The sequence below is a fragment of the Trachypithecus francoisi genome, unplaced genomic scaffold (assembly GCF_009764315.1).
Source record: "Trachypithecus francoisi isolate TF-2019V2 unplaced genomic scaffold, Tfra_2.0 Lachesis_group19, whole genome shotgun sequence".
NCBI classification, from domain to species: domain Eukaryota; kingdom Metazoa; phylum Chordata; class Mammalia; order Primates; family Cercopithecidae; genus Trachypithecus; species Trachypithecus francoisi.
The window spans coordinates 10008508-10029923 of record NW_022681464.1 but is presented as its reverse complement, the minus strand read 5'-3'; the positions used below and the strand labels follow the sequence as shown (position 1 = coordinate 10029923).

The following is a 21416-nucleotide window of genomic DNA, read 5'->3' as shown; positions in this document are numbered from 1 at the left end:
ACATGCAGCTTGAACAATTCCAGTGAGGCAAAATCCCCTACTTATTGGTGCAATCTACCCTGTCATGTTGGGGTATTCTTTACCTTCATCAGAAATCCATCTCCCTTTATCTTTCACCCATTGGTTCCAGTCTGCTTTCTAGAGCAATTCAGGCTATTGTTTCTGCAATAGTCTTTTGAATATTTGCTATCATAACCTAAGTCCTCAAATATTGTTTGTGTGATACGATGCTTGAGTCCTGCCCGTCTAGGTGTGCTGCAACCTCAGTGTAGCCTGCTTCTGTGCTCAGCTCTGGAGCTACCACTCCAGGGTCCTCCAGGGACAGCCACACTCTAAACCTAAACCCAGCAGAAAAGGAAATGCTTCCCCAGCCGTGGTTGTTAACACTGCGGCAAACAATGCAAAACCTTTTCAAGTTGTGTCTGAGGCTGGGGCTGGGGCACGAGTGGCAGTGTTAGGGCATAAACCCAAGAACATGGAAAAGACAGAGCTCTGCATTTAAGGGAAAGCCCACCTTCTCAGGTGGAAAACAGGCAGAGCAGGAACAGGCACAACACTCAAAATTCTGCCAGGAGCATCGGTGACAGGCCGTCTGACAATCAGGCCACAGGCTGTCCCTGATCCCTATGCATGAGGTATTGCCCAAGTAATGGCCAAGGGCACGTGTGGCACAAGAAGGAAGAAAGTCTCTCCGAGCCCCGATTCCACACTGCTAGGCCGGACAACCCAACACCGAGAGGACCAGTGTGGTATGGGTCACAGAGAAAAGATGCCTCTTGTTCACCTTCAAAATAAGCAATTAGAAAGTGGTAGGAACCAAACCCAGGCATCCTGAGGCCCATACCGACCCCCTTAACACCCCACCAGCCCACCACTATGACAACCACGTTCCTTCTCTTTCCACCTTCTGGATCTGAGTTTTGAAGAATCAATGCCACTTCCCTCTTTCTCTTTGAAACAACAGAGAAAGGCCTTTCTTTTTGTTTAACCGGCTTGTTATTGCTACATAAGAATTATGAGGAGTGTGGAGCAGGCCTGGTGCTCAGTAAATTTCCATGGCACACCTGACTGCCCTTCACCCAGGGTGTCAGCTGCGGCCTGGGAGCAGCGTGCTGGGAGGGAAGGCCGCCTGGGGAACAGCTCACCAGGCTGAAATGTGGATCCCAGTGGAGGAAGCTTCATTCTAAACCCAGGCTCCGTTGCAAGACCCCTCATTCCCTCATTCCCTCATTCCTCTCATTCTTGAGCGCTTGAGCTTAAAATCTGCATTCCCAGATGGAAAGGTGGACGTGAACTCCCCTCAGCATCCCGCATTCCTCAGATCTTGGCAATCATGGGGTATTTATTAAGTAGACTTCCAGCCTGTTCCCAACATTTAAGCTGAGTTCCCCAGTCTGGTACAAAGTGTTTTCTGGGTTTCTATAAATATGATTGAGCACCCCACCCTTGCCATTCCTTTCACAAGATTATAGACTCTGGTCCAAACAGCATTTGGTTATTAAAAGGCCATTCATTTAGATACAAGAGTGGGCAAAGCTTAAGAGCCCTCTAGGCTCTTCAAATACTACTCCCTGAAGAAATCATACTTATTCCAGAATTAAATCAAATTGTCAAAAAAGTACAAAATCTGGTCCAAAGGGAGAAACTAAATTATTGCCAGCATCTATAGCAACATCCACAGTGGATCATCCGTAACTCATCTCCAGTGCATGCCAGACTCACCTGAGCCCCACCATGCCCCATATCAATTAAATCAGAATGTCTAGGGAAGAGCTGGCCATCAGTATTTGTTTAAAGATTCCCAGAGGATTCTACTGTACAGCAAAGTTTGGGAACCACTGACCTAATCAATTCCTATTTGTTAAGCACCTATGATGTACCTGGGTGTAAAGGGCCCTGTCCTCACAGAGGTCATGTGACCTGGCAATTATGAAAAGAACTACAGAGTCTTAAAGCTGGAAGATCATCTGCCAAGCCAGCCTCCTCATGTTATAGACGAGGCTGTGACATGCTCACAGCCACACAATGAACTGTGCAGAGCCCTGGTGGAAGCTGGATCCCTCTACTCCCAGGCCAGTGCTCTGCCTGCCCTGCCATTCTCCCTCCTTTCTTCTTCTGCCCTCAAAGGACTCCAAAAATATCCACAATTCAGCCTGGCCGAAGAAAAGTCATCTGACAGCATTGCCAAACAAATCCTCCCCAATTCCAGCACCACCAAGTTACTCTCAGGCTCAGGGATGTTTGGACTTCAGGCCATTCTCCAGATGTTCCACATACTACCTCTCCACCATGCTATGCAGTCTTCGTGAGCAGGGGACACACCTACTCCTCCTTTCCAAGGGCTCACAACCCCCCGGGTAGCTGTGAATGGCCAGGGGCCAGCAAAGAGGATGTGTCAGCAGTGGCTTGACAAAGAGACAGCAAGGGTGACAAAGACCTCAGACCTGAGCTAGAGGTCAAGCTCAGAGCCTCTAGACTGTACTTGGCTACCAACCGGCTGGGTGACTTTTAGTCAAATCATATATCAAAATGGCCTATTATATTTTCAATATTCCTAGAATATTTGTATGGATTTCAGAAAGTCTAGAGGAAATCCCCAAGAGCCCTGAAACTCCCAGTGGCATTCTAGGGAGGAGGTGCATTCTGGCCCCCTCAAAGCAGAAGCCATATGTTCCTCAGAAGCATCCACGCCCAGCCCATGTTGGGGGCCCTGGCTTTGCATGAGGGATGCTCAGATGCCTGCTGGGCGGTGGAGTGAGGAGCTGTTTGTTCCAGCTCATGCCCCCCGTGTTCTCTCACACACTGGAAGGTGCAGTCATCCTCCTGTTCCACTCCATTACTCCCCCAAGGAATGGATCAAATCTGGCCCTGAGTCTGGTTTTGCATTACTGGTCTATGCTCCAGTGACCTGTATTCTGTTAACTTTGCAGCTCTTGCAAGCCATCCCTGTTGGGGTCGGTCAGGTGTATGGCTGTGACAATCCCTGGACAGGCGGTGTGTTCCTGGTGGCTCTGTTCATCTCCTCGCCACTCATCTGCTTGCATGCAGCCATTGGCTCAATCGTGGGGCTGCTAGCAGGTAGGACAGAGCTCCCTTTCTTCAGGTCCTCAGGATAATTCACTTGAGGTCACTTCTCCCCTACATACAGCAAATCTTCCAGACATTCTCTTCCCTGGAGTTTTAAATACTTTCAGGGAGCCAGGCATGGTAGCTCACGCCTGTAATCCCAGCACTTTGGGAAGTCAAGGCAGACAGATGACCTGAGCTCAGGATGAAAACCCATCTCTACTAAAAAATTAAATTAAATTAAATTTAAAAAGTACAAAAATTAGCTGGGCATGGTGGTGGGCACCTGTAATCCCAGCTACGCAGGAAGCTGAGGCAGGAGAATCGCTTGAACCCAGGAGACGGAGGTTACAATGAGCCAAGATCATACCACGTCACTCCAGCCTGGGCAATAGAGTTAGACTCCGTCTCAAAAAAAAAAAAGAAGAAGAAGAAAAGCAAACAAACAAACAAAAACATGGAGAGATGCAAAGGGGTAAGAACAAAGTTGGCCTGCAAACTGAGCCCCTGGAGCTGAGGGTGCTAGGGGGACACAGGGATGGGGGCGGGAGCAGTAACCAAGACCAACTGTGACATAATAAATGGCCCAGCACTTTGAAATTTTTGGTAAGATACAAAGAAAATTGTTCCCAAACATTGGATTGCCATTTGACAAATGTGTTTTAATATTGTTACCCATGTATATGTATGTCCACACATTTAGATAGGTATTTGCTCTTTCTGACAGCAGAGTCAGAGATTGGGGTAGTAGCATTGGGAGTAGGAACCTGTTTTAGACTTCTTCCAATATTTTTCAAAGATTTTTTGGAAGCAAAATTTTTAAAAGTATTTTTTATCTGGAAATAATTTTAAACTCATCAAAAAATGGTAAAAATAAACATATGAGGCATCTGTAAATTCTTTCCCCAGATGTACCCACTGTTCACATCTTACTCCTTCTGCTGTATCATTCCTTTATCTACATATATCCATAAGGGTAAAGAAATATTTTTCTGGACCATTTGAAACAACTTTTTACAAATATTTGTTTAAATCTTCTAAAGCTTTTTGGAATCTTTCTTGCTAAGACTGTAGTTGCTGTAGTCAAAGGAGTAAGATGGGGCCTAGAATCCCACCTTCTTGCCGCTTCTCACCTGGGAGGAAATAGTCAGACCTCCAAGTAAAGCCTGTGGCTTTGATAACTGATTTGGAAACCACTGTTCTCTTCTCATTGAAGGTTTCCTAAGACCAGATGCCATTTGTAGAGGCTCTTTTGATGGGCAGGTTTGGAGATGTGGGGTGAACAACAGTATGGAGGCCACCCTGAGACCTGGCACCAGCCCCAGGGTGGTCTTTGTTCTGTGGCCCAGAATCAGACAGAAATACCACACCTTGTCCCACAGCCCTGTCCATGGCCACGCCCTTCAAGACCATCTACACAGGCCTCTGGAGCTACAACTGCGTCCTCTCCTGCATCGCCATCGGGGGCATGTTCTATGCCCTCACCTGGCAGACTCACCTGCTGGCCCTCATCTGTGGTAGGTGTTCAGAAAAGCTGACAACCAGGTTACTCTGGCTACTCCTTCCCCTCTTGTTTCTGTGAAACCCATGGGAACCACTAATCAATACTGTTCAGCAGTGACAGAAAGGCCAATGGCTTGCGTCCTAATGCCAGTGCTGCCCTTAACAGCTGGGATTTTAGGTCACTTTTCTGTCAAATGGGATCACAACCACCTAATGGTGTTACACTTACACAGTGTTGTAAAGTTTACAAGGGAATCACATATGCATTTCCCTGTGTGCTAATGACAGCATTCCCGCTCTCTATAACTCCTCATTCAACAACTGTTTATACAGCACCATCGAGTGCCAGGACCTAGTCTAGGCATAGAAGTTACCATGGTGACTACATCCTCATGAAGCCACAGCCTAGCAGAAGAGAAGTAATTGCACAAATAATTACTAAGACTGCAGCGTCCACAAAGGTTATTGGAATGATCCAGTGAGGTGATGTACTAGGAGCACTAAAAATCATAACAACATTATGCAAGCTCGATTTCCATAAATACAGAATATGCTGCCAGAAGAGAAATCAGCCATAGTCCTCATACACCTGTATCCCAGCACCATACCTGTTATATAAATACATGAACTCATTTAATCCCCTCAAGAATACCACCAGGCATAGCCTGCCTGGCCCATTTTACAGATGAGGAAATGAGGCTCAGAGGGGCTAATTCACTTGCCCTAGAAGATAACTATTAACGGCAAAGGGGAGAGTCAGTCCCAGCCCCAGGTTCCCACCAGCTCTCCTCTCCTGGCGTTGTTCTCTGGAAGCAGGATAGGACGTTAATAAATAAAACTAGAGTCAAGGAAACAGAAGAATACCATCTGGAACAGCTTCTCTTTTGTTTTTTCCCACGTATGCATGGAGACTAAGAATGACTTCCATATTCCTTGTACCCCCCTCAGCAGCCAGCATGAGGCTGGGCATGGAGATAGTGGGCCTGGTAAATATTTGTCAAGTCAAAAGTGCCTGTTATTTTGAGGTTCAGACTGTAACTGCCTTTGGCCTTCAGAGAAGTGGCAGATTCCAGTGGCTGGAATCATCTGGGAAGCCTACAGGGGGAGGCTAGGGTTTATCGCAACACTTCTGGTAGGATTTGAGTTGACAAACAGGGAGAAGAGGTGTTCTGGATAGAGAAGGAGAAAGAGCAAAGCTGCAGGGCAGAAGGAGTTTGTCCAGAGGCACCAGCTACGTGGACAAGCTTTCCTGGCTGTCCTCAGGACCCAGCTCCCATGGGGGAACCCAGCTGCCTGGCTCCTGGGGACTGGTTCAGGGGTCCAGTAAGGTTCAGCCCTGGTGAGACCTGGTGAACATCAAGCAGCATCACAGCTGCTCAGAGTTTTGAATAGGAGGGACTTCGGCAGGAGCTCATATAGTCTGACCACTCTTCCCCCACAACAGACAATCATCCAGCCTGTACTAGCTCTTCACTACCATCAGCGTAGACAAGCAAATGATGTTTATTGACCCCTGACTCTATGCAAGACCACTATAGAAGCAGGGAGGGGACAAAAGGAAATATAAATTTTAATCTCTACCTGAAGAATGAACAGTCTGGTGGGAGACAGGCCTCACCTATCTACAGAGATAACAAATAATGCCAGGCAAGCATGCCAGATGTCAGGGCATGGTGCAGAATCTGAGCTGCAGGAGAGGGTGGGGCTTCTGTTCTTGGTCTGGGCTCCCTAGGCGGTAATGGCAGTGGCTTAGGGTGAAGGCCCTGGGAAGCTCACTCTGGTGATCCTTGTTCCTCCACAGCCCTGTTCTGTGCATACATGGAAGCAGCCATCTCCAACATCTTGTCAGTGGTAAGTGCGGATTCTCCTGAACACTACCCCAAAGTGCTCTTCCCAGAGCTTCTGGACATACGGGATTGTGGGGTCTGGTAAAGGAACATTGAGGGGATAACGGTAGCTGGTGCTCACACAACATCTGTCAAGGTTTATCTAAGGTTGTCCAGAGGAGGATTGACAATTGCATACATGTACCTCTAGGGGAGGGAGGGGTGTGTGTGTAGAAAGATTGCAATGTAACTAGCAGCAGAAAACATGGACGGACAGATGGCGCTGTGTGACTGGATGTGGGGGACCAATTTGCAGCTCCATCATTGAAAGATTCTGATTGTGCCTCAAATTATCTGTTTTGTTTTTGTTTTCTTTGCAAGACAGGGTCTCGCACTGTTGCCCAGGCTGGAGTGCAGTGGTGCAAACTTGGCTCACTGCAGCTCCAACCTCCCAAGATTCAAGCCATCCTCCCAGTTCCACCACCCGAGTAGCTGAGACTACAGGCATGCATCACCATGCCCAGCTGTCTTTTGTATTTTTTTGTAGAGACGTGGTCTCACTTTGTTGCCAAGGCTGGTCTGGGCTCAAGTGATCCTCCCACCTTGGCCTTCCAAAGTGCTGGGATTACAGGCATAAGCCACTGCATCCAGCCCCAAATTCTTTGACGAACTACTATGACATTGCAAATCTGGGAATATCAATGCCTTCACTGGAGGGAGGATCTCCATCCTCAATGCCCATCACATCCTTTTCCCCCAGGGTCCCCAGCCAAACACAGGAAACTAGGAAACTTCTTCAGCCCCCAATGCTTTTGTTTCCAGGTGGGCGTGCCACCAGGCACCTGGGCCTTCTGCCTTGCCACCATCATCTTCCTGCTCCTGACGACCAACAACCCGGCCATCTTCAGGCTCCCACTCAGCAAAGTCACCTACCCCGAGGCCAACCGCATCTACTACCTGACGGTGAAAAGCGGTGAAGAAGAGAAGGCCCCCAGTGGTGACTAGCCGCATTCTGGGAAGAAATGCTCTTTGCCTGACCTGATGTCTGCTCCCTGTGTTCTCAGCTCTGGTTCAATCAGTTGCAGCACTCACTTTCTTTGCCTCTCCTTGCACCTGTGTAGAACCAAGCACACCTGTAACTTTCTTTCCCTAAGCTGATTTTCATTCTCTGCCTGAATCTCCATAACTACCTATTGTGCGGCATTAAGGGAAGTTGGTATTACAGTAAGATTTCCGGAGTTAGCAATAAGGAGTGTGTTTTAAATGTTGTTGACTTAAAACAAAAACAGTAGTCTTTTGGAAAGGTAATTAACAGGTGATCTTCTTGGCATGTTAAACTAAATCATAGATGCTATAAAATTAAACTTGTTGAGTGTTCTAAGCAGACACAGAGTAGGGGGGTAAGTTAGGGGACACAGGCTAGGAAGGGAAGGCTCTCTAGTGGCTGAGCTAGAGGCTAATGACCACAAAGAGAAGAATTTTACACTGATGGGATTTTAAGTCAAAACAGGGACAACTGGGGCATGGAATTATCTAAAGGAGTCTTGACCATTCAGTGGTCTTTGTAAGGGGCAAGGCGATATTCCATAGCAGGGAGGAATTAATAAATTAGAATCCTATATATGACTTTATTATGGATGATAAGCATTTCTTAGTTTAGGTCAAACCAGTATCTCTTTTAAAATTTTTTTTTTTTTAATTTTACTTTAAGGTCTGGGATACATGTGCAGAACATGCAGGTTTGTTACATAGGTATATATGTGCCATGGTGGTTTCCTCCACCTATCAACCTGTCATCTAGGTTTTAAGCCCCACATGCATTAAGTATTTGTCCTAGTGCTCTCCTTTCCCTTGCCTCCCATCCCCCAACAGGGCCCAGTATGTGATGTTCCCCTCCCTTTGTCAGTGTGTTCATTGTTCAACTCCCACTTATGAGTGAGAACGTGCAGTGTTTGCTTTTCTGTTCTTGTGTTAGTTTGCTTAGAATGATGGCTTCCAGCTTCATCCATGTCCCTGCAAAGGACACGAACTCATTCTTTTTTATGGCTGCATAATATTCCGTGGTGTATATGTGCCACATTTTCTTTATCCAGTCTATCACTGATGGGTATTTGGGTTGATTCCAAGACTTTGCTATTGTATATAGTGCTGCAATGAACATACGTGTGTATGTGTCTTTACAATAGAATGATTTATAATCCTTTGGGTATATACCCAGTAATGGGATTGCTGGGACAAATCAAACCAGCATCTTTAAGCAGAGATTTCAGGTAAGGAAAGTACCCGAGTTCCATGTGTAAAAAGCTTGGGAAATCTACTTCATTCTTCTATTTGCTTGTGAGCACGGGAAGCTTTATGAAGTGTATGATATTTAAGACAGATAGGTAGCCCTGACTGTGGAAAGACAAACAACTATCTATGAATTTCATAATTTGGTTTCCCAACTACAGTCAATAGCTTTCATTTGGTCTTTAAATGTATATATAGATCAGGGGTCAGCAAACTTTTTCTGTAAAGAGCCAGATAGTAAATATTTTCTGATGGGAGGCCATATATTCTCTTTGGCAAAGTCTTAACCCTGTCATTGTAGCATAAAAGTAGCCATAGACATGTAAATGAATGATTATGGCTATGTGTCAATAAAACTTTATTAAACAGGCAGTAAGCTAGATTTGGTCCCCAAGTTGTATTTTGCAGATCCCTGATAGAGACAGTCAACATATTAATGCTTACAAACTGGTGGGCAGTGCACAGGCCCAGACAGACACCACCAAGTCCCCTGCAACAGACATAGCAAAGGGGTTTGACATGCTGGGTGATGGCATGAAGACCCTCAGGAAATGGAGGACACTCAGAAAAGTGAGAGTAGCATGACTGGAATCAGGAGGACCTGCTCTGGGGCTACTGGAGAACTTAGTGCACAGTGATGTGCACTAAGGGGTGCAGTTTTAAACCAATAGTTCCACAGTGTCTGGAAACTATTTCTAAGGTTCACTCTTCTCCAACCTCTTGCCCTGTTCTCTCATCTGCCAGAAAGCACACCACTCTTGGACAAGGAAAAACAATGATGACCCTTCAGTGCTGGAGTTTTCCAGGCAGGAAGAACAGGGAGGTTCAGAGAATCCCAAGGTTGGAAGGGAGTGTGAAGATCAGGTGGTCCCATCCCAGGATGCAGGAAAACCTCTATATTATTAGGATAAGGGCTTCAGTTCTCTGCTGGGTTTCCAGAAGGGGTTCAATTACCCAAAATGGAGGCAAGACTCCCAAAGTATTTTAACAACAGATAACCAGAACCAGAGACCCCATTCATTGCCCTAGAAAATCCCCTCCTGTCTTCATTAAGCCCTTTGAGACTGTCCACCCAAAGCATTGGGTCTGATTGGGAACTGTCTTTTAGTCATGCTTACTGGATCTCCAGAAGAGGAAAACTATTTGGATATAAAAAATTATTTCGGCTGATTTGGATGAGATTATTGCTTTCTTTTCCCACCAACTCCCCCCATCTCCCCCAACCCCTGCCAACTCTTCACCTCATCTCATGGGACTGGAGAGCTCCTGGAGTGATCTTGTCCCACCTTCCCCAGGGCTTCCTCGCCTCAGCCAGCTGCTGAATGGGTAGGTAAAAGATCTCTAAACTTACAGATTCACAGCACCAACATGAGGTTGCATGGGGACAGGACATGATGAGAGAAGAAGGGTTTGGGGACCTATATTCTGGCAGTTTTTCTACCATCACCCCAAACTACAAGCAACAGCTCTTGGCTATACAAATGATAGTGTCTATGTTGAACACAAATATGCAATCATTAAAGGTGTGTCCGTTTGGAGAGACAGGGACTTTAGAGGAGGCTGTGTCTCAAACTATTTCCCTATCGCACCCATCTTCCACTTCCCCTCTCCCAGTTTCTGCCCTCCCCAACGCTTTCTCCCGTTTTTATCTCCTCTCATACAACACTGATGAATTCTACTATCAGCCACGACAGTCTTGTCCTGCTGCACTTTAAAATGGCAGATCTTAAATCATCTTTCCAATTTCTTCCATAATTGACATAGTCAAGTTTTCTGCTTCATCTTGAGGTTTGTTGCCATAGAGTTACTTACAATGTTCTCATAGAATGATTTCAGTCTCTCCTGTATGCATGGTTTTATCCCCTTCTCATTTCTAATCTTACATAATTTTGTTATCTCTTTTCTTTAATCAGGTTTGCAAGGGGTGCATTAATTTTATTGACTTTTTCAAAGAAGCAATTTTGGATTTATTTGTCCTTTCTACTTGTTTTGGTTTGTATTCTATTGATTTATTTTTCCTGTTTCCTTAGGGTTTAAATGTTATTTTCTAATGTTTTAAAATTGATGTAGAATTCTTTCATTTTAGGTCTTTCTCTTTTAACAATAAAGTCATTTACAGATATTAATTTTCTCCTGAGTACGGCTTTAGCTGGGTACTATAGGTTTTAGAATAAAGGAGTCTACATTTATCACTTTTTAAACAGTTTGTAATTTTAATTTCTATTCCTTTTTGGTTGTTTGAGGATTATTTAATAATGGGTTTCTTAATTTCTAGCATTTAGGAATCTTTTGATATTTTTTAACTTTGTATATCTAGTTTTATTGGATTATGAGCAGAAAATATGGCCTGTAAAATCTTTATTTTAAAATTGTGTGAATTTTTCTTGGTTGCCAAGTACCTGATTGATTTTGGACATATAAAATGAAATTTTACTTTGAAAGAAATACATATTAAATTGATTTGTTCGTTGTATTATTCAATTCCTCTATGTTCTTTTTTTTTTTGTATATGGGGTCTTAATTCTGAAAAGAGTTTGTTAAAAATCAACTATAATTGTACAGTTTCATTAATTTCTCTTTGCGTTTCTAAAACATTTATCTCATATAAGTTACCACATTGTTTGATGCCTATTAATTTATACAATCATTGATTCTTCATAAACTTTGCCTATTATAAGTTACCCTCTTTATTCTAGTTAACGCTTCTAACCATCACCCCAACTTAACCATTAATGTTGTTATACCTTCCTTCTTTCTGATATTTTCTTATCCCTTTGTTTTAACCTTTATCATTTTTAATTTTTAACTTTGTTTACTTTAAACTATTTCTTAAAAATAACATATAGCAATGTTTCATGTTTTTACCTAATCTCAGTGTTTCTATAATTTAATAAGTTAACCTCTTCACATCTTATGTAATAACTAATATACTAGTTTTTTTCTTTCACTTTATTTTTTACGATTCATTTTTCTTTGCTTTTTAGTTATTTCATTTTTCTCGTTTCACAAGTTTGATCATGGTACTCCCTCTTTCTTTCTTCCCTTTGTTAATTTGGTCCACTGTTGTTTTACATTCTGCTAGTGGTTACTGCTCCTTTCCCAACACTCATAATCAAAAGCATATTTCTCTCTTATTATATAAAAACAAGATGAAAAATAATTTTCCCTGACAAGATACCCCATTTCTCCAATGACCTTTCCCTACCCCAAGAAACTATGGCCTTTGAAATAATTTCAATATTCCCCTCCCCAGCGCCCTGGTCCCTAAAATGTGTTTACTTCTCCAGCCATCTCCCACTCCTAAATTGTGCTAAGATCATTTATCATTTTTAATAATTTTCCCCTTGCAATATGCCTCTTCTTTTCACAAGAATTCTTACTGAGCCCATACATCACACATTCCCAGCCATTCTATCGTCCATTTGGAGTTTACCGTTTGTATTGAATATGCTACCTTTTATTACTCTTTCATCTGTTCTTCTTCCCCTGTCTTGCTATCTCTGTTCCAATTCATTTATTACTTCCCCTGTCTTGCTATCTCTGTTCCAATTCATTTATTACTTGTTTACAACTCTTTGTATTTTCTTCAAGTAATCTATGAGAGAATATGGTGACATATTCTTTGACTCTTGACATGTTGACAGAGTTTCTTACCCCAGCAGACGGTGACATTTTGGAGGCTTGGGGCTCCTGCCCTGCAGTCTCTCCCCTCAGTGGTCTCTAGATGTTGTTCCTTCATTTTCTGGCTTTTGGGTGTTACACATGAGAAATCTGGTGCCAATCTCATTCTTTTTCCTTTGTAAATAACCTGTTCTTTCTTTCTAGATGATTGTTAGGTGTCTTTTTTGTCTACGGAGTTCGGGAATTTTATGAAGCTAAGCCTGTGGTGTGTCTTTTCTCATCAATCCTGCCTTTTAATCTGCAAGCTCAAGTCTTTCTTCAGCTTAGCGACTTTTCTTCTAAGATTTGATTATCGGTTTCCCTCTATCTCTTCCTTTTTTCTGTTTCTGGAACTCCTATATCCATGTGATAGGCCTCCTTGATCTCTATTTCAAGTTGCTTGTGTTCTTCTTCACAATTTTTATCATTTGTATTTTTGCTCTGCTTTGAGATATTCCTTCCATTTGACCTTCCAGACCACTGATTTAGGTCCCAACAATAACCTTTCTTTTCTTCAATTCAACAGATAAGTTGATTTTTTTTAGTTTAAATATCATGTTTTTAGTTTTAGAAAATCTTTGAGATGAGGGCTAAAATAGAATCTCCATGTGTGCTTATGATTTTTTTTTTAAATTTTCTATCTCCTCTTGCTCCAGAAATCAGATACAGCTTCTCACAACTCCTGGCCCCAAGCTTCTGTCCATTCCCCTTAATCCATCACAGATGGGCCCCTGTGTAGCCTGCCCAGGGCCATTTGCCAACTTTCATGAGCTGAGAAGCTCTGTCTGCCTCATGGCCTAACCTTATCGCTCATTCACCCAGAAGACATTGCGTGAGGAACTATTAATGTGTTACTCAGGCCCCAGGATTGACAACAAATCAGGAAAGAATCAGACCAGCTCCTGCCTGCAAGGAATTCATTTTATGGGAATATACCAGGCCAGGTGAGTAGTCTCACTGGGGTGAAGATGAGGATGCAGACTGCCTGAGCCCACTGAAGGTCACAGCACTACCTCTTTTTTTTTTTTTTTTTTTTTTTTTTTTGAGACAGAGTTTTGTTCTTGTTGCCCAGGCTGGAGTGCAATGGTGCGATCTCAGCTCACTGCAGCCTCCACCTCCCAGGTTCAAGCGATTCTCCTGCCTCAGCCTCTCAAGTAGCTGGTATTACAGGCACCCACCACCACGCCCAGCTATTTTTTTTTTTTTTTGTACTTTTTAGTAAAGACGGGGTTTCAGCATGTTGGCCAGGCTGGTCTTGAGCTCCTGACTTTGTCAGGCTAATCTTCTGTTTAAAAAGTGTTTTAGGCATGATTTTAAGGGTTCCAGGAAGATTTCAGTGCCTTGTTCCCTTGTATCTCCTATCTTTCCATTACCTGCTGCCCAAGACTTCCCAGCCATTCCTTCAACTTAAGGCTTTAAATCTGTTCAGCTGTAAATAGTCCCGAGAAGGTACCACAGTAAGCATGCTCAATCATTTGTATCTTAGGCCAAAGGAGCCATTTCTGAGAACAGATTTGATGAAAAGGGAAGAAAGAGTACAAAGAAAAATGGGTGGCACATTTCGAGAGAGTCTTTGGCAAAGGAGGGCATGGCAAGATGTGGCCAAGCTGGATGGATGGGGGTCTGGAGCACCCTCGTCTCACAGGGGAGGATGATGATGAAGCTGGTTGTGTTTGGCTTGGAGAAGAGATGAAAGAGCTAGGACTGTGTGTGTCTGCAGTATTAGATAATGATTGTGGGAGAAGTCAATGTGTTCAATGTTTCTTCAGAGCACAGAGGGAGTGCAGTAGGTGGGAGTGATAAGCAAACAGACTTTGAATCAGTGGAGAAGGGCGCTTTTTAACAGTGGAAGTTGCTTGAGAGATAATGTCCTGTGAGGTCCTAGGATTCCTGCCCTGATAGTGCAGGAGCAGGGTGTCAGGCCAGTTGGAGATGCTTGTTTTGGGTGGTTAACCAGACCAGATAACCACTGCAGCCTCTCTTTTCCAGTTTCCAACTTTCTGTGATTCTATGACCCTGAATTTCCAAGGAGGAATAAAGAGGAGTTATCACTGAGGTCGTAAAAGGGTAAGAACATGAAGACCATGTGTACCAAAAATATACCACAAGTGCCTTTACTACTTCTCTAGAGCTTGACCAGTTAGCCCTCTGGCCACTTTACCAAAATGCTCAACATGGTTGCTTACATGGACAAAAGCTGGGGACCAACATTCTTCAACTGCACATTGACTTTCTCCTTCCCATCACTCTCCCCTCTGAAGGGACTCTCTTTCTGGCCAACCCTCTAAGATCTGCCTGTCAGAAAACTGTGTCTTCACAGCCTGAGTTTGTGGTTATATCAGACCAGTGTGCAAACGTCATGGAACATTTGTTCATGCTTTCCTATATGAGCCTGACCTTAGTTTTCTTGGGTCATAAAGGTTGTGATGGCTTGAGGACAGCTCTAATCTAAAACCAGGCAGGGACTGGCAGTTTCAGTATGGGTATGATTTCTACTCGATAAACTCATCTGGTAACTTTAAAGGCATTCACATTTTATATGAGACTTTTTTTACTTGCCTGGTTTTTCCTGTCTCTAGTCATTCAGAGAAAAATGAAAGAATCCACAGGGAGCACTTCTACCCCAAGTGGAACTAGAAATTCCAAGACCCCAAGAAGGGGACAAGGGAGAAAATGACAAGTCCTTTTTAACCCTCTGCAAATTGATAACAACGACCTCTCAGCCCCCTTCTACCGCTGCACAGGCTGCTGGAGCAGAATGAAGCAAAATAAGTAGCCCTTTGGAGAACTTCCAGCTCCAGCTTGCATTTATTCCATACGGACTTGGGCTCTTTCCCTTGGAGGATCTGACCTCCCCAAGTTTAGCTCCTGGTGGTCAATGTAGGCCTCCTCCCTCTGTAAGGTTGAAAACGTATAATTGAAGGAAGCCACTAGCATTGTGAAGAAAACCTCGTTCGCAAGTGAATTCCAGTTGAGCCTTCAAATAAAGAGTCTGTAGGCATAAATTGATCTCTTGAAGAGCCCTTGGTATCTGAGCTGCAGTCTTTAGTAGGACCTGTTGGGGGCAAGATTCCATCTTGGCCTTCTGCTTTCCAAGATAGCACTTTATTGCCCCATCCTGAGTCTAGTGTGTGTGACAGATACTCAGTACATCTTAAAGAACCACAGTTCCATTTGGCTAATGGAATGTGTATGAACTTCCTGAAAGCCTTCTTAAGGTCATCATTTCCTGTCTTTTCAAATTAATGACATATTGTTCACAGGTGGCTCCCTGTTATGTCTGGAGTAGGTGGATGCTTAGGTAGCTGGAGTGAGCTCATCTCAAGAAGTTCAGGAGCCCTTAGGAGAAGCCAGGGCGAGAGAACAAGGGACAGCAGTGAGGGCTGAGCCAACAGGCCAGCCAGCAGGGACAAGGAAAACATGAAGGCTCCGTGTTGCTAGCAGATAGCCATGGGCCCTGAACTAGCAACACAAGGACAGGCCCCTATGCAGGTGACCGACCTCCCCTCCACACCATTCCCCACCTCTCCCTGGAATGTGGGGGCCTGCTGGGCTCCTCCCACCCACTTTGTTTGCTTTCCTTCCTCAGAAGGCCCTCCATGATTAGGACCCCTCTTTAACAGTTCCAAAATGCCTGGCACGGTAGGAAGGGGGCCTTTGACGTCAGCGGGGGAGTTTGTCTACTCAGGTGTAGCTAATTTCCTCAGTGTTAGGAACCTGGGTAGACTGCCTCACACCCCACCACTGAGTGTGTGTATGTGGAGTGGGGAGGGCAAAAGCTTGGGGGTTGATGCATGACCCATCATACTCACAAAGCCAAACAAAACATGTTTGGATTGGGCCCCCTCCCCAAACTCCAGACCCCCAGACCCTATGGCCTCATGGGACTTGCAATGGCCAGCTCCCTAATGTACAGATCTCAGAGTTCTTCCTGCTGGTGGGGGTTCATCACACCTTCTTGCTCTGAGAGGGTCCTGCAGTAAGCCTCCAGGTCCCCAGGGCCCCAGTCAGCAGGAATCAGAAGGAAGAAAGGTCTGAAAATTTCCATAGAACTAGAAAGGCAGCATCTAGTATCCGGCTGTGCAGAAATTTCCATTCAGATGCTGATGGCAATGCTGTTCCCCTGTGCCCTGCCCCTGTGGGGAATTAAGGGAGTTTATTGAGGTGGGAAGGCAAATTGGCCCCCTGAGGAGATAACACTTAAATAATTGCTTTAAAGGCAAATGCTGGAGCAAGAATTCTAACGAGAGGTGCAACTGGGAGGTAACCTATGGGACAAGAGAGAAGCTACCAGACAGTCCCCAGCTCTGCCTCTTTACCTACCTGATCCAACCAGGTTGGGGGAACTATGGTAGCTGAAGCTAGTCCTCCCCAGGGAGTTTAGGAAATAGTCTTTTGGCAGGAAGGCTGGGCGGACATGGGTGAGCATTTGTGAGAAGGGGCATTTGTCTTTCTTCTCCCCGGTCCTCCATGGTACCCTTCCTCAACTGGCAGACGTGCGCCAGGCACAGGTTCAAGGAATGCAAGCTAGTGAATTTATAGCAAGTCAGCCAGAGGATGAGCTGGAGGGCTCAGGGAGGTGAAGAGGCTGGTGTTTAGGAGAAGTCACAGCACCTGGAGTTGAGGACCAGAGACGCCACCCAATCAGAAGGAAGCTGCTACTTTCTAGTCCCAGTGGTCTAGATTCCTCCCACTGCATGCAGGAAATCAAAAGGAGCCCAGGTAAGAGGTCCTGGGAGAGAGAGCTGAACCAGGTACACGTCCTAGCCAACAAGACCACTTAACTCTTCAAAGGAAGAGAAGAAAGAAAGGCTGGTCTTGTTCTGTTTCTTCCTTCTGTTGAACTGCATCTGGGGAAGACAGTCCTGGGGTGGGAACCTTACTAAGAATGCCAGAGACAATGTATATATTGGAAGCTTCAAGCTGGATAGGCCTTTAAAAATTTATAGTTTAAACCTCTTATTTTATAGATGAGGAAACCACAGCTTGTCCAGACACTTGTCCAGGTGGTAAATGAGGCTGGACAAAAGTCCACGTGTCCTAACTCATAACCCTGAGTACTTCCTGCTCACCTGCTCACCTGCTGCTGAAACCAGGCTCATCCATCAGCCCTCAAATCCCTCACCACCACACACGCCCACTGGAAGAGCCATCTCGTTATTTGTCATCCTTCCCATGACTCTATGACCCATGGCTATGACATCAGTTTGGTTTCCAGGGCAGCACTGTGCCAAGTTGGGCCTCTGGGATGTCACCTCTGGCTAATGAGATAGAACTGAATACCTTCTGCCCACGATTCATTACCTGCAGCTTCCAGGGAAGATGCTTCTGCTCCAGGCTCCTTGGCCTCTCTCCTCAGGTCCTATACCCCTTCCTCAGAAACACCAGTAGAACTGGGTTCTCCATGTCCACAAACATCTTAACATCCCAGCTCCTAACAACCTGTCTCCTGTCCCTCTTCTACGTACTCAGATTACTGTAGACCTATTCTGTGCAGCCACTGACAGCAGATGTGTCTGGAAGACAAATAGCCATGCCATAAGGAACAACATTCTAGGATATTGACGTTCTCTTATCAGAGAATGGACAGCCTTGTAAAGTATGTGATATCCTCCAAAACCAGCACCAAAGAATATAAGCCTTGGTGAACTTGGTGAGGGAAAGCAATCCTGTGAGGTGTGAATGTGTCCAGATGTGGTAGGTAGTGCCAGGCCTCTACCTACTATCACCACCTTGGCCTCGTTAGACCCCTTCTCTCAAATGTATGCAATGTCCACACCCTTCTGTGTGGCTAGAGGGAAAAATACATTTACTCTAAAGTGCCTGATTGGTACTGGCTTTCAAGATCATTGTGTTGAGAAGGATTCTGAGGCTGTATCTAGACTTATAGGGAAAGAGTGCTGGGGTCAATTAGCTACGTCTGCCATAGGTTGCCATAGCTTCTGCATAGCTATGTCTGCCATAGGTAGTGAAGAAGAAGGCATAGAAGAGCATGTGGAGAAAGGGAGTATGAAAGAGTGGCCTTTCAGGGGGTGTTGCGATTGTGATGACACACCAGTGCTCATTATTTTTGGTAACTTTTGTAACTCCCTTTGAGATACAAAATAATTCTTAATTTTTTTAATTTAAAAAGTTGAAAATCCATTGATATCATTTGAGAAGGCTCCAACTGTCTGTAAAACACCTACATTGCAGGAGTAAAGAATCCAAAACCAGAGGTCAAAACCTTGCTTCCTAACTGACCAGGTGTGGCCTCAGGTATGCCACTTATCTCTGGGCCTCAGTTTCCTTCTGCCAGTGCTCAAACTCAAAGGATACTTGGTTACACAGAATTGCTAATTCCAAATAGTTTCATTAGATTGGAATGTATGTATTGAATACTGGTTATGTGCATTGTAACTATCAATAGGAAACTCCACTGCAGCCCCAACTTCAAAAGATGTAGTGTAGAGGACCTTCTGCAAGTACAATGGGAATTCAAGGACTGGAATCATCCATATGACCAAATAAGCCAAGGATGGCTTCATGGAGGAAGTAGAACACAAAGCAGACCTTGAAAGATGGATAGAACTTAGGCAAGAAGAGGCATGGAGGGAGCACAGAGGGCCAGTGATAAGGCAGAACACCTTGGCATGGTGTGCATTGGGAAAGAAACAGGTGAGGCTTGAGGATGAAGTTGTTGTAAGAACATCAGGAAAGCCAGGCAGAGGAATTTGAGCATAATACTTTTGGCAATAGGGAGCCATGTAGGTTACTGAGTAAGAGAATGACATAATAATATGGTCTAGCTGCTGAAGTTTAGAATGGATGGAAGGGGGAAGATTAGGGAAACTGATGATATAAACATGCAATTCTGAGGGTGTGGGCCAGGGTAGGAACAGTGAGAAGAGTGCAAAGACATTCTGGAGAAAAATCAGTCAGGTGTCCCGCAGTTAAAGATGGGGTGCTCTGACCATTGTACTCTCTTTAACTTCATTTATGAGGCTTTATCATCAGGTATCACGAGGTTCAATAAGGCATCAACTCATTTATGCTAATTAACATCTTCCCCACGGAATGAGCCAAAGACACTGAAAGAAATGAAATTTAGGCTAGTCCGTTGGCCAACAAGTGAGCTGCGTGGGGAGGAGAAGAGAAAGTTTAAAGCATTTGCTATGAGGATGAATCTCACTTCTTTCAAGGTAACAGTAACTTATACCCCCACCTTCTTAAAAATAAAAAAATTGGCTAATGGAGTAAGAAGTTGAAGCTTCCAAGTAATTTATCTCCAAGTGTCCCATGGACCTGGTCTTCCTCTTCATTCCATGCATCTCTCATCCCACCTCCTGGTCCAGATAGGAAGTCTCAGGAAGACTGGGCTTTTTCTTGAGGAAAGGGAGCCACGGTTTAAAGAGAAATTGATTCTAGAATACCTACTTTGGCCATTACATTCCAAAGCAGAGTTGAATTGAAAGATTTTCACTAGGCTGGGCATGATGGCTTACGCCTGTAATCCCAGCACTTTGGGAGGCAGAGGCGGGTGGACCACCTGAGGTCAGGAGAGCAAGACCATCCTAGCTAACACCGTGAAACCCCGTCTCTACTAAAAATACAAAAAAAAAAAAAAAAATAGCCGGGAGTGGTGGCATGCACCTGTAGTCCCAGCTACTCAGGAGGGTGAGACAGGAGAATTGCTTGAACCCAGGAGGCAGAGGTTGTAGTGAGCCGAGAACATGCCACTGCACTCCAGCCTGGGTGACAGAGCGAGACTCTGTCTCAAAAAAACAAAAGAAAGCAAGAAATTCAAACTAAACCCCTAATGGGGAGTAAGGTTTAGGGAAATAAATCTTAGACTACAAGATATGAGAGAAGAGAGACCTATGTCTTATCTATGCTCAGCTCTGCCAATAGCTGTGTGGCCTAGGGGAAGTCATTCCATTTCTTGTGGCCTCAGTTTCCAAATCTGTAAAATGGGAGAGCTGGACAAGATCATATCAAAGCCTTTTCCAATTCTAACATCTAATGCCTTACAGAGTTTAGAGAATGATCTTTGAAAATTTCTACTAAATACAACTTCACAGAAAAAGGTACCACCCCACTTGCCACCCACAAGTATCCATATCGCACACACAGAGAATAGCCAGAGGAATTACAAGTCTTAGTGCAAAGCTCAACTTCCATGCGGGGAAACATTTACCCAAACTGTGGCCAAAGCATAGTCAATCAAAGCATAGAACTGGTTGTAGAGAGAAAAAAAAAAGATCAAATTATATATGATGTGTCACTTCAAAGAAAGTGGTTCTGGTATTGCAGCCAGGACATTGCCTTGCGATGTGTGGGTCTGTCCACAAACAACAGATCAGGAAGCTGGAAGGCCAAGGAAGCTGGGGAGGGATGGCAAGTAGGTCTTGATGGTGGCTTCTTGTGCTCCTTATGTTGGACATTGCTACTGAAAAATGGACAACATCAATTCGCCCCCAGGAGAGAGTAAATCCTGTTCAAAACCTGAGAAAGGGCTGGGTGCAGTGGCTCATGCCTGTAATCCTAGCACTTTGGGAGGCAGAGGTGGGCAGATCACCTGAGGTCAGGAGTTCGAGACCAGACTAACCAATATAGTGAAACCCTGTCTCTACTAAAAATGTAAAAATTAGCCAGGTGTAGTGGCACACACCTGTAGTCCCAGTTACTTGGGAGTCTGAGACAGGAGAACTGCTTGAACCCGGAAGGTGGAAGTTGCAGTGAGCCGAGATCGTGCCACTGCACTCCAGCCTGGGTGACACAGCAAAACTCCAACTCAAAAAAAAAAAAAACAAACCTGAGAAAGACAAGTCACAGAAAGTGTAGAGGCAGGGACCTGTTTGGGTAAAGGTTGATTTTCAGAAAGAGGGTAATTATTTCCCCTCTGAAAGAAGTCACATATGATTTAGGTTTATTTTGTTCCTCTCAAAGAAATTGTAATAAGTTATAACTTTATTTCACCAGTGGGCGCTTCTATGAAATCTTTTTTTTTTTGAACCACTGATATTTGAACAGTTGGCATGAGTCAGAGGCACGAGTACTTCAAGATCACTTCTCCCAAGGAAAGTGTTCCTG

At 44.5% G+C, this 21416-nt stretch overlaps 1 protein-coding gene across 2 annotated transcripts in view; it reads left to right on the top strand.

The window, feature by feature from the left end:
* The window catches only part of SLC14A2 (solute carrier family 14 member 2), a 70457-nt gene that overhangs the window by 25888 nt on the left and 23153 nt on the right, over positions 1-21416 (top strand). For both annotated transcript variants that reach the window (XM_033177868.1, XM_033177869.1), the window contains exons 7-10: positions 2931-3078; positions 4449-4583; positions 6371-6420; positions 7218-7392. In XM_033177868.1, the coding sequence (XP_033033759.1) occupies positions 2931-3078; positions 4449-4583; positions 6371-6420; positions 7218-7392 (508 nt within the window). The remainder of the gene's footprint in view (positions 1-2930; positions 3079-4448; positions 4584-6370; positions 6421-7217; positions 7393-21416) is intronic.